Below are 12,542 nucleotides of genomic sequence, written 5' to 3' on the forward strand. Positions count from 1 at the left end.
CTAGGCTTTAGAATATTCCCTCCCTCTCTTGAAACAGTGCCCACCCGTGCACAAGAGTGGTAGGCATTGCTGGTAGATGAGGAGCTACACAGAGTGGCGGCAAATGGTCCCATTTGAGTTCACGTTAAGCCAGCCAGTCAGCCTGGCAATTGACCCAGTTGCATGAGGAAGCCCAGTTAAGATCTAAGAGCTATCCAGCTGAGCCTACCCCACTGCCAATTTACAAAAATATGAGCTCAATAAATATATCCCTGTCTTAAGCCGCTAAGTTTTGGGGTGTTTGCTACACAACAGTAGTAAGAGTGAACCCTGCACAACCCTTCCCTTTGCCCATTGAACTAAATACAAAACTTGCTGTCTGGATGTCCATGGCCTGGCCTCTGATCACGTCTGACTTTCTACATCAGGTCCCAGAGATCTCCATATTGTTGTGATCTAGGGACCAGTGATGTTGTTCAGTGATGTTGTTGTACAGAGTACTCGTACAAGCCCTGTGTTTGATACTGAAAAATCCACTTAGTGGTAGGTAGAGGCAGAAAGATTAAAAATTCAGTCATTGCCTTGTGGTGGTGGCACACACCTTTAATCCCAGCACTCAGGAGGCAGAGGCAGGTGGATCTCTGTGAGTGCGAGGCCAGCCTGGTCTACAGAGATAGTTCCAGGACAGCTAGGGCTGTTACACAGAGAAATCCTGTCTCAAAAAACAAGACAAAACAAAACAAAACTTTCAGTCATCACTGGACACTGGTGGTGCACACCTTCAATCCCAGCCCTTAGGAAGTAGAGGCAGGAGGATCTTTGTGAGTTCCAAGCCAGTCTAGTTTGCCTGGTCTACAAAGTGAGTTCTGTTCTTTTGTCCTTCTACAGAGGACAGCCAAGGCTACACAGAAAAAACATATCTGGAAAAACACACACAGCCAGGCAGTGGTGGCGCACGCCTTTAATCCCAGCACTCGGGAGGCAGAGGCTGGCAGATCTCTGTGAGTTTGAGGCCAGCCTGGACTACAAGAGCTAGCTCCAGGACAGGCTCCAAAGCTACAGAGAAACCCTGTCTCGAAAAACAAAACAAAACAACAAAAAAAGAAAAACACAAACAAAACAAAACAAAACAAAAGTTTAATCATCTTCAGCTACATAGTAAATATGAGATCCCACAATGACCACAATCAGAACAGCTAAGAACAGTATACATCAGAGCTGGTAATTTAGAGACCCAGGCTGTTTATTTCTACTGCTTAGAGCAATAAGTGTAAACTTTAGACCTAGGCCCATAGAAATTGCAGCATCTGGTGAATGTGCTAATCAGATCAGGAGCCATTAGCTTCCCCCACCTCCCGACTGTTTACATAGATTGTTGCCTGGTTACCAGGTGTCCTCTGTGCTGGCTGGGAGAAAAGAAGCAGTGCACTGATTTAAACAATTCATGCCTTATTCAGTTTTACTGAAGATAAACATTTTTAGCTCTTTCTAACCACCTAAACATCCCAGCACTCAAGAGGCAGAGGCAGGCAGATCTCTGTGAGTTTGAGGCCAGCCTGGTCTACAGTCTAAACATGTAGCGTAGCACACTAACCTCCTTCCCCTCTAGAAGTCCCTGCTGATTTCATTCCTTTCTTAACTTTCTCCACTGAGGAGTTCACTGGAAGTCCAATAGCCACTCCCACCTTTGAGCTGACAGCCAAAGATGCGTGTGTGTGTGTGTGTGTGTGTGTGTGTGTGTGTGTGTACTTGCTCTCACAATTCTAAGGCTGGCTAGAATGACCTTGAATTTCTTAATCCTCCTGCCTCAGCCTCCCAAGTGCTGGGTGATGGTGTGTCCCGCACATCCTTCTCTTTTGTGTCTAATAGCATTGGCAATGTGTTCATCTCCTTGAAGCCTGCTGTACACAAGCCCAGTTCAGAAGTTAGAGATCTGGGTAGAGACTGTATGCAGGTCTATGGGGTGCCTTCTCTGGCTCCTCTCCTAGACTTTCTCTCATTACTCCAACCTACACACACACTCACTTTCCAGATATTAGGAGCACTCCAAGCTTTCGTCTGATTTTCCTTTTTCTTTCTTTCCTCTCTGACTTCCAATCAAATCAGACTGAGTTTTTCTTTGGTTTCGCCACCACACTTGGGGCTGTTTGAGGCCTACCATCCATGTAAAAGCCACAAAACACTGAATACTCACCTAGTGTCATGGTTTTCCATTATAAACTCCTTTCCTAGTGTGGGCCTGCCATTAACTCTTTTCCGCTGTTTTCAGTTGACAATGTGAAGGGCTTTCTCGGAGTCTAAAGCTATACTCTGCTACAGCCAGAAACTTTCTTTGCCTGGGTACTAAGTTACCTGGGTAATTCTTGGAGGTTTTGCATTTTAAAATACTAGCCTGGAGTAGTGGGGCATGCCTTTAATCCCAACTCAGGAGGCAGAGGCAAGAGGATCTCTGAGTTTGTAACCACCCTGGTTTACAGAGTGAATTCTAGAACAGTCAAGGCTACGTAAAGAAATCCTGACCAGAAACACCAAAAAATAAAATACCTCAGTGCTAGGAATTGAATTTATGACCTTGTACAAACACTCTGCTAATATACATTCCCAGCCTCAAATTTTGCATTTTAAAGTATATATGAAGACCTATACAAGTAATTACTATCATGTTGTATGTAAATGAACCCATAGTCTTGTTCTTTGATAGCAAAAAAAATCCATCCAAACAATTCTTGCTTGTTTTAATAGGGTTTGTTGTTGTTATTATTATTATTATTATTATCAATGTTGTTGTTGTTGTTTTGGTTTCTCGAGACAGGGTTTTTCTATGTAACAGTTCTGTCCTGGAACTTGCTCTGTAGACCACACTGGCCTCGAACTCACTGAGATCTGCCTGTTTCTGCCTTCCAAGTGCTGGGATTAAAGGTGTGCACCACCACTATCCAGCTTGATGGGGTTTTAAAAACGATTTATTTTTATTATTTCTATTTATGTGTAGGTGTATGTGTGTGTGTATGTCTGAATGTGGGTACATACATGACACCGTAGTTTCCTTCAGAGATCATCAGAGGTATTAGATCCCCTGGAGCTGGAATTACAAATAGGAGATGTCTTACATGGATGCTGGCAAACAAAGTGAAGAGAAGCAAGTGGTCTTAGCCACTGCCTTAGGGTTTCTATTGCTGCAAAGAGACACCGTGACCATGGAAACTCTTATAAAGGAAAACACTGAATGGGCTGTCTTACAGCTTCAGATGTTTAGTCCATAATCATCATGGTGGGACAAGGAAACATTCAAGCAGACATGGCACTGGAGCTGAGAGTCCCACATCTTTATCTGCAGGTGACAGGAAGTGGTGTGAGACACTGGGCGTGGCTTGATCTTACAGGAGACCACAAAGTCCACTTCCACAGTGACACAGTTCCTCAAACAAATTCATTCTAGTCCAACAAAAGTCACACCTCCTAATAATGCTACTCTCTATGAGTTGATGGGGACTAATTACATTCAAACTACCACAACCACTAAGTAATCTCTCCAGTCCCTTGCTTTTGTTTTTTAGGACAGGTTCTTACTCTGTAGCCCAGACTGTCCTGAAACTCACTATTGTACCCAGGCTTATTCAAACTCCCAGTTGATCCTACTGTTTCAGTTTCCTGAATGGCGGGATGATAGGGGTGAGCTAACACAAAACACCATGGCACATAAATATAAATAAATAAAAGTTGGTACTGACCTTGGTAACAAGTTTAGAGGAGAAAATATACAAAGTATCTATTATTTATATTGTCCTCTACCAATTTTACTAAAAATTGGCTGCTGAATTAATAAACTAAAAATGCGGCAATGTAATCTGTGCCTGAAGTTTTGATTTTAAAAACATAGCTGGGTGGTGGTGGCGCCCACCTTTAATCCCAGCACTCAGGAGGCAGAGGCAAACGGATATTTCCAGCCTGGTCTACAGAGCTAATGCAATTTCAGAAACATGTTTGAAGAATCTTATGTGATGACTTATACTTCTAAGAAATTTTATTAGAGTAATTTCAAGTTGAAGAAATTATACAAATTCTTTTTTTTTTTTTTTTGACCATTGAAGACAAGCTGCCCAACCCTGTGTAAGAATAAATGAACTGAGTTGTCTCGTGGCTCTTAGAGACTCCAGAATTCTGGGGACAACATTTTGATATTGATATCATTGATAAACTACTATATTATTTAATGAAGTCTTAGAGAAATGCGGAGGACGTCACTTTTTAAAAATAATACTGATTATGTATACAGTGTTGGCATCAGCTCTCACATAGATGGCTGTGAGCAGCCGTGTAGTTGCTGGGAATTGAACACAGGACCTCTGGAAGAACAGTCAGTGCTCTTAATCTGAGTCATCCCTCCCCCGAGGAAGTCACTTCTAACATTTTCACTTACATTAGAAAAACAGACGAAGGGGATGGAGAGATAGCTCCGCAGGTAAGAACATTGGATGCTCTTCCAGAGGACCCAGGTTCAATTCCCAGCACCCACATGGCAGCTTTCAGCTATCTGTAACTCCAATTCCAGAGGATCTGATACCCTCACACAGGGCATACCTGCAGGCAAAACACCAATGAATGCTCGTAAAATAAAAATAAATTATAGAAAAGGAGGAGGAGGAGCGGAGGAGAGGAAGAAAAGAAGAAAAACGGATGAGGAACTCTCTTCCTCGGATCTTCTTCCGGCTAGACCTTTCAAATATATGAACAGTTAAAAAAAAAAAAAAAAAAGGAAGAAAACGCTCAAATGCCACCGTACAGGGGCGGGGCAAGAGATGACGGACATGGATTTCTACCAATTGTAGGAGGTTTTTTTCCGCACGAGGTTTTCGCCAGGCTAGTATCAAGAGCTGGCCAATGAGAGCGCCACTAGTTCAGCTAGCGCCGACCAATGGAAGAAGAAGAAATAATATTGGTTGCCGCCTTCGGGGACTGACCAATAGGAGCTCGCTGAGCCTTGGCTCGAAAGGGGCGCTCGAGGAGTCGGAAGAGTTGTTTGGCGCCGGCGGGCGCCGAGTTTTGCGCGGCAACGACATCAGAAGTCGCAATCGGTCGGGGCGTCCGACCTGGTTCCTGCAGTTTAAGGTGAGGCAGGTACTTGCGTCTCCTTAGCCCGGAGCCTCTGGGTGCGAATCATCTTCCCTTGGCCTGTGTCTGGTCGCGGGGCCTAGTCCTGTTGGCTGAAGACGGGTTGCGCACTCTGCGGCGTCTTTCGACCAGGGCTGGGGACCTCGGACTTTCTTCTTTGCTTCCCGAGGAATGTGGGGGGTCCGGGGCAAGAAAGGCGGAGACGACGAGCTTTCCGGAAGGAACTGAACGGGGTTCCGCTTGCGCGGTTGCGGGCCCTGTGCGGCGTAGTTTAGTTCTCCAGGTGCCTCCGGTGCGCTCGAGCGCCAGGTTCTCTTTGGCACTTATCTCTCGCAGTGTTACAGAACTGCAATTTTACCACGCCAGCCGAGCTGTGAAGTGTGTATTCTCGTTATCTCGTGGCTGCGGGTGAGCAGACTAAGACAGACAGGTTAGGAAACTAGGTTTTCCAGAAACTAAAAGGGGGAGCCTGGATCTGAACCCAGGTCAGACTGAATCCCCACCGACTCCAGACGCCCTGTTTATTGGGGGGTCGTCGCCCCCGCCTTCTGTTTCTGAAGCTTCCTTGTAAGATGGCAGATGTGAAGTTCACCTTTTGAAGGCCGCTGACATTTCATGGCCATCACGCTAGCTGTTTTTTGTTTTTTTGTTTTTTTTTGTGACGTGCTGAGGGTAAAGAGGCGGCGGGCAAGTGAGTTTGTTTCAGACAAAATCCTGCGTTCGTGCCCAGGATTTGGAATAGTTGTGTTTATTGCTTTCTTCCTACGCGATTGAGTTAAGTTAGCTAACTTAATTGTAAACTTTAAATAGCCGTCTGTAAGAAGGGGTCTTCGGAGTGGACGGTCGTGCGTCCCTCCAGTCTGCCTGTATTGATCCGATCCTGTCTTTTGTTTGCATAAGTCTGAAGTAATGTCTCTAGAATGCATCTATACGTAGCTTAGGCTTGCTTGTTTGTGATGTCTCCCTCTGGAACCCGGACTGCCCTCAAATTTGAGACTATCCTCTCTAAGGACGGAATTACTGTTAGGACACTAAGCAATGGCAGGGTCTTTTAAGATAATTCTTGTAAGGATGTTGGTAAACCTTAGAACACATTAAAAGCGTTAGTTTACGTGTTTTCGAGGAGTAGTGAAAAAATTTTTAAGCGTAGCCTTTTTTTGCACAAAAAGTTAAAATTGCTAGGTTCTAAGTCTACTGCGGTTTTAGTGATGTATAGGTCCTGGCATGTAATGTATAGTAATGTATAGGTCCTGGTTCTAAGTCTACTGCGGTTTTAGTGATGTATAGGTCCTGGCATGGTCTTAGTTGTTGTAGTTTAGTAATGTATAGGTCCTGGCATGTAATGTATAGTGATGTATAGGTCCTGGTTCTAAGTCTACTGCGGTTTTAGTGATGTATAGGTCCTGGCATGTAATGTATAGCCCCTGGTTCTAAGTCTACTGCGGTTTTAGTGATGTATAGGTCCTGGCATGTAATGTATAGGTCCTGGTTCTAAGTCTACTGTGGTTTTAGTGATGTATAGGTCCTGGCATGTAATGTATAGTAATGTATAGGTCCTGGTTCTAAGTCTACTGTGGTTTTAGTGATGTATAGGTCCTGGCATGGTCTTAGTTGTTGTAGTTTAGTGATGTATAGGTCCTGGCATGGTCTTAGTTGTTGTAGTTTAGTAATGTATAGGTCCTGGTTCTAAGTCTACTGTGGTTTTAGTGATGTATAGGTCCTGGCATGTAATGTATAGTAATGTATAGGTCCTGGCATGGTCTTAGTTGTTGTAGTTTTGGTTTATCATTTGTTGTAGTTTTTTCCTTGGGAGGACACAGCACCAGCTATGAAATAGATGCTGTGTGGAATTCTCTGCTGTTACCTTCCATTTGAAATCAGAACAATGGTTGCTCTCTTGGCATGAGATGGGAGGATTGGTATAGAACCATGCTGAAAATTAGAATAAAAAATTCTGTGCATTCATTACTCAGATCTAATAGGTCTTGGACTGTGTTTTTTAATTAATTAAATTTACATATATGTATGGTTTTGCTAAGTAGTTCAGGTTTCTGAAACCTACTTTGTAGTTGAGGCTAGCCCAGTTCACCATTCTCCTGCCTCCACCTTCACCCTGTCGGTGCTAGGATTACAGATAGATCACCAAGCCCAGCAAATTTAGCTTTGATGTATTTGCATATGTGCCAGGGTTAATCCAAATACTGTTGTATACTAGGCTGGTACTGAGCTTCAGTCTCCGGTCTCACTTTCGCTTTTTCTCAAAGAAATTTAAATTTTATCTTACAAATGTAAAAATGTCTTCTGTGGCTTGGCTGGGAGTAGATGGGTGAGTAGAACTAAGTGGTAGAGCGATATGCTTAGTGTGTACAGGGCCCTGTATTCAGTCCCCAGTACCACGTGTACCAAAAAACGGCATTTCTGTATATCCTTTGTCACTTTTGATGTTATGAAAGATTAATATTACCTGTTAGGTATAACATTTTGTTTGCTTTGATAAATGTCTTTATGTTGGTTGAGACAAAATTGCAGGGTTTCTGGGAGATTACTTTTTAATACAATATTAAGCCTCCTTATTATAGGGGGTCTTTATATTTTGGGACATATATACTACACACACACACACACACATATACTATGATTATAGGAAAATGGTTGTAAATGGTTTGGTTTGCTCTGGTCTTGTCTTGTAGCCCAGGATGGCCTTGAATTCATGGTGATCCTCCAGGCTCTAGAGTTGGTTGCCAAAACATTTCTTACTTCATTAATTTTTAAGGTTTTTCTAATTTGCTGATTTGCTAAAAAGAATCTTAAGCAGAAATTCTAAAAGACTGCTTATATCAACTATATGATTTTTGTTTTTTTTTTTTTTGTTTTTTTTTTTAGTTTTTTTAACCTATTTTACTAATATGTTTTACAAATGCTTTATCTCTAGTGATGGCTCATGAGGCGATGGACTGTGATCTTCAAGTACCATTAGCTGGTACTACAGAACAGGCTGCTCCAACCGAAGTTACCAGCCAGGGGCCACCTCTCCTCCAGCCTGCCCCAGCTGAAGTGGTCAGCAGCCAAGGAGGAGCACTTGGTCAGCATGTCCCTGCTGAAGTGGTCAGCAGCCAAGGAGGACTGCCCCTCTTACAGCCTGTGCCACCAGCATCCATTGATTTGACAGAGGATGCCCAGCTCTCAGAAGGCAATGTGGAGGCAGTCAATCCAGGACCTTCAGAAGAGCATAGACAGGGGTCTGGTGCTAACCAGAGTGTCCGAGCTGCTACGGCAGCTTCTATGAACAACTTCATTAGCGGGCTGCAGAGACTTCATAACATGCTGGAATTGCTGAGACCGCCACCTTCAAACCACAGTGTGGGACCAGTGAGAATGAGGAGAAGAACAGGATCCATTTTAAGGGCCAGAAGTGGAGGGTCTCAGAGGCCAGATGGTGCCAGGTAAAATATAAGTTAAATGATTGATGCCACTTTATGAATTGTGAAACTCAGATTCTAGACACACCCTCAGTGCTAACTCTTCAGAATCCCCACTTCCTGGTAGATCAGATGAAATTAGTGCTTGCTTGTTTACTTCTTTTAATATTGAGGGGATGGTTTCAGTGATGTGCTTTGAAATCTAAAGGCAGGTTTGTCTGCAATAATATTTATTGAAGGTGGCCCCTTTTGTTTATTATTTCTTTATTATGTATACAGTGTTTTGCCTGTGTATATGCCTGCACACCAGAAGAGGGCACCAGATCTAATTATAGATGGTTGTGAACCACCCTGTGGTTGCTGGGAAGTGAACTCAGGCGCTCTGGAAGAACAGCCAATCCTCTTAACCTCTGAGTCATCCCTTCCCCACCACCTCCCCTTTTACTTATTAATTAAAATGTTTTCAAATATGTATGAAGCGTGTGCATACTTAGGTGTGCATGGTTATTAAGACAGGGTCTCAGTTGAACCTAGGACTCTCTCATGTGGCTTGTTTAGCTAACTAGCTTGCTCTGGGAATCTCGTCTCCATGAATTACAAGGGCCCTCCCCACATTTACACATGTTCTGGGTATTTGAACTCTGATGCTTGTGCTTGAATGGCAGGTGATTTACCTGCTGAACCACCTCCACAACTGTGGTGTGCTCCCCCCTTTTTAAGATTTATTTATTTTTAAATTCTGGGCATTGTAGTGCATGTCTTTAATCACAGCCTTTGGCAAGCAGATCTCTGAGCTTGAAGCTAGCATGGTCTATATAGACCCTGTCTCAAAGAACAAACAAACAAAATTAATTACTTATAGGAGGTGGATTGTAGAATGCTGTCGGATGATCTTTCTGTACACTGTAAGTAAGTATTCATCTCATTGGTTAATAATAAAAACTGTTTGGCCAATAGACAGCCAGAATAAGGTTAGGTGAGACAAACAACTCAAATGAAGAGGGGTGGAGTCAAGAGAGATGCAGGCCAGCTGCCCAAGAGACAACATGCCAGCAGACTGATAAAAGCCATGGCCATGTGGCAATACATAGATAATAGAAATGGATTGATTTAAATGTAAGAGCTAATTAGTAATAAGCCTGAACTATAGGCCAAGCATTTTATAATCAATATTAAGCCTCTGAGTGATTATTTAGAAGTGATTGCAGGGCGGGATGGGACAGAGAAACCTCCATTTACAAATAGGAGTTGAAAGATGTGTCAGCCAAGCCATTTGACTGGTACTGATATCCATGTAACCTGCTCTGCAAAGTGAGTAAACCTCAAAGGCCAAGGCTCTACAGTTCACTGCAAGGAACATGGATTCTATAACAAGATGAATACAATACTAAAACATTTTCCTGAAACTGTATTTTAAGCAAATTCTACACTAAATCTGTGTAACTGAATTTTCCTAGGACTGGTTTCTTTCTTCTGAACTATATTTGTGTTCCTTGTTTTAAGGTAGGGATTATTCCTTTGTCCTTTTTACATGTTCCTATTCGTGTATATGTATATGAGCACACTCATGGCACAAGCATGGATGTGGCGGTTAGAAGACAATTTGCTGGAGTTGGTTCTGTCCTACTATACGAGTCCCCAGTTGAACTCAAGTGATTGACTTGCTCATCCATCTCACTAGCATTGGGTAGGGTTATTTAGTTAGTTGGTTTTGGTGATTTTTCTTTTTTTTTCCTTCAATGAAATAAAGTCTTATTGTATAGCTCAGGTTGATCTGGTAACAGCCTCCTACTTCTACTTCATGAGTGATGAAATTATAAGTGTTGCCACCATGCTGGCTTCTGAATTTCCAAAATTTAGATGAATTTCTCTCTATAATGTTTGCCATTGACTCACCTGCTAGACTTCCTGGGGCCAAAGTGAGTGGCTTCTGCCTTAGACCTAGCCAAGAGGCCTATTTGAGGGAAAAATTAAATAATAAACTGATCTTGGCAGCAAGCCCCTAAGCCAAGCTTTAAAACTCCATCCTGCTAGATTCTGTTGCCAAAGCCATCATTCATGAAGTATTATAACTCTAATATGTGAAATTGAATTTTACCCTAGGGATATTGATGAATAGGATATATCAGAGTACCTGTTATCACAAAACTAAGGAAGACTAGGACTACAGGTGATAAAGAAAACCCAAATTTTTTTTTTAACTCAAGATCAGGTTGGTCTGAAGAGATGGCTCAGTGCTTAGCTGCTCCTCCAGAGGACCAGACTAGGATTTGATTCCTAGTAGTTGCTAACTACCGTCTGAAACCCCGGTTCCAAAGGATCTGATGTCCCTCTTCTGACCTGTACTACATGCATGTGGTACATAGACATACATGCAGGCAAAGCGCCATAAATGTAAAAAAAGTAAATCTGAAGAGGCCAGCCAGGTGTGGTACATGCCTTTAATCCTAGCACTTTTTAGTCCTGTAAAAAGGATATCTTATCGTAAAACAAAGCCAGATGGTGGCACATACCTTTAATCACAGCGTGCAAGGAGACAGAGGCAGAGGCAGAGGCAGACTGATCTCTGAATTTGAGGCCATTCTAGTCTACCAAGTGAGTTCCAGGGCAGCCAGAGATACACAGAGAAACCCTCTCGAGAAACCAAAACCAACCAAACAAAAAAAAACCTAAACTAAGCTTAATTTAAAACAGGTAAAAAAAAAGGATTTGTGTTGTAAGAAAGGCACTGTTTCGGACTTGATAGAGCTTACCTTTCATGCACTAAGTCCTGGGTTTGATTCCCAGCATCAGTGAATTGGGAATGGTAGTGTATAGGTTGTTTTTTGTTTGAGACAGGATTTCTCTGTGTATCTTTGGCTGTCCTGGAACAAACTCTGTAGACCAAACTGGCCTCAAGCTCTGCCTCCAGAGTGCTGGAATTAAAGGTGTGTGCCATCATGCTTGGCGGTAGTGTATACCTTTAATCCCAGCACTTGGAAAGTAGATCTGGAAGATCAGAAATTCAAGGCCATCTTTGGCATGTTAACAAGTTAGAAGCCAGGTAGGAGTATTTGCAACCTGGTCTGTTAAAACAAACAACAACAAAAAACCCAACTGGGGTGTGGTAATGCTTGCCTTTTAATACCAGCACTTGGGAGGCAGAGGCAGGTAGACCCGTGAATTCAAAGCCAGCCTATTTGAAGCTACATAGACCCTGATTAAAAATGGGGGTGGGGAGGGCACAAAAATGTTCTTCTGGGGGGCTGGAGAGATGGCTCAGAGGTTAAGAGCACTAGCTGTTCTTCCAGAGGTCCTGAGTTCAATTCCCAGCAACCACATGGTGGCTTACAACAATCTATAATGAGATCTGGTGCCTCTTCTGGTGTATATATGTTAACAGAACATTGTATGCATAATAAATAAATAAATCTTTTTTAAAATGTTCTTCTGAAATTGTTTAGGATTGGATGTAGAGATCCAGCTCAGCAACTCTGGACCTTGTGCTTACTAGACACTAACCCCCCCCCCCCCAAAAAAAAAAGAAAAAAAAAAGCAGAAAAAGGACTATAGAAAATTTTCTTCTCTCTTATCCCTCTTCTGAAGAGGCAGGCTGGTCCTTGCCTCTTCTTTCTCTCTGTATTTCTCTTTCTCTCCCCCACCCCACTCCCTTTATTTCAATAAAACTCCCACATAAAAAAAAAAAGGAAAAATTTCTCCTTAGAGTAGTAACAGTGTTTGTAAAATGTTAACTAAGTTTTCATGACAGAGTTGGCCATGTCTGTAGTAATCTAGGGTGATTAGTGAAGCGACTCTTGGTACATTTTGTAGTGTTCCCTATTCTCATCCCTTTGTCCAGACCCATGGTAGCCTTGGAAATAGACTGTTTGACACCCACCACGGGGAGCTCCATGTTGTTGGAAAGAATCCTCATTATATGATGTTTGGTGGTTGGTTTCCTAAAAGACTCCATAATTGAATTGGGGGGGGGTATATTTAACCAGTATTTGCCTGATCTTCTTTTTTTTTTCTTTTTTTAAGAATTTACTTTTA

General features: G+C 42.6%; 1 protein-coding gene across 2 annotated transcripts in view; it reads left to right on the forward strand.

Moving 5' to 3' along the window:
• Positions 1-4,955: 4,955 nt before the first annotated feature.
• Positions 4,956-12,542, forward strand: part of Rfwd3 (ring finger and WD repeat domain 3) — a 31,252-nt gene continuing 23,665 nt past the window's right edge. For both annotated transcript variants that reach the window (XM_038313115.1, XM_038313116.1), the window contains exons 1-2: positions 4,956-5,088; positions 8,024-8,534. In XM_038313115.1, coding sequence (XP_038169043.1) covers positions 8,026-8,534 — 509 coding nt within the window. In that variant the 5' untranslated portion in view covers positions 4,956-5,088; positions 8,024-8,025. The remainder of the gene's footprint in view (positions 5,089-8,023; positions 8,535-12,542) is intronic.

The sequence above is a fragment of the Arvicola amphibius genome, chromosome 15 (genome assembly GCF_903992535.2).
Source record: "Arvicola amphibius chromosome 15, mArvAmp1.2, whole genome shotgun sequence".
Taxonomy (NCBI): domain Eukaryota; kingdom Metazoa; phylum Chordata; class Mammalia; order Rodentia; family Cricetidae; genus Arvicola; species Arvicola amphibius.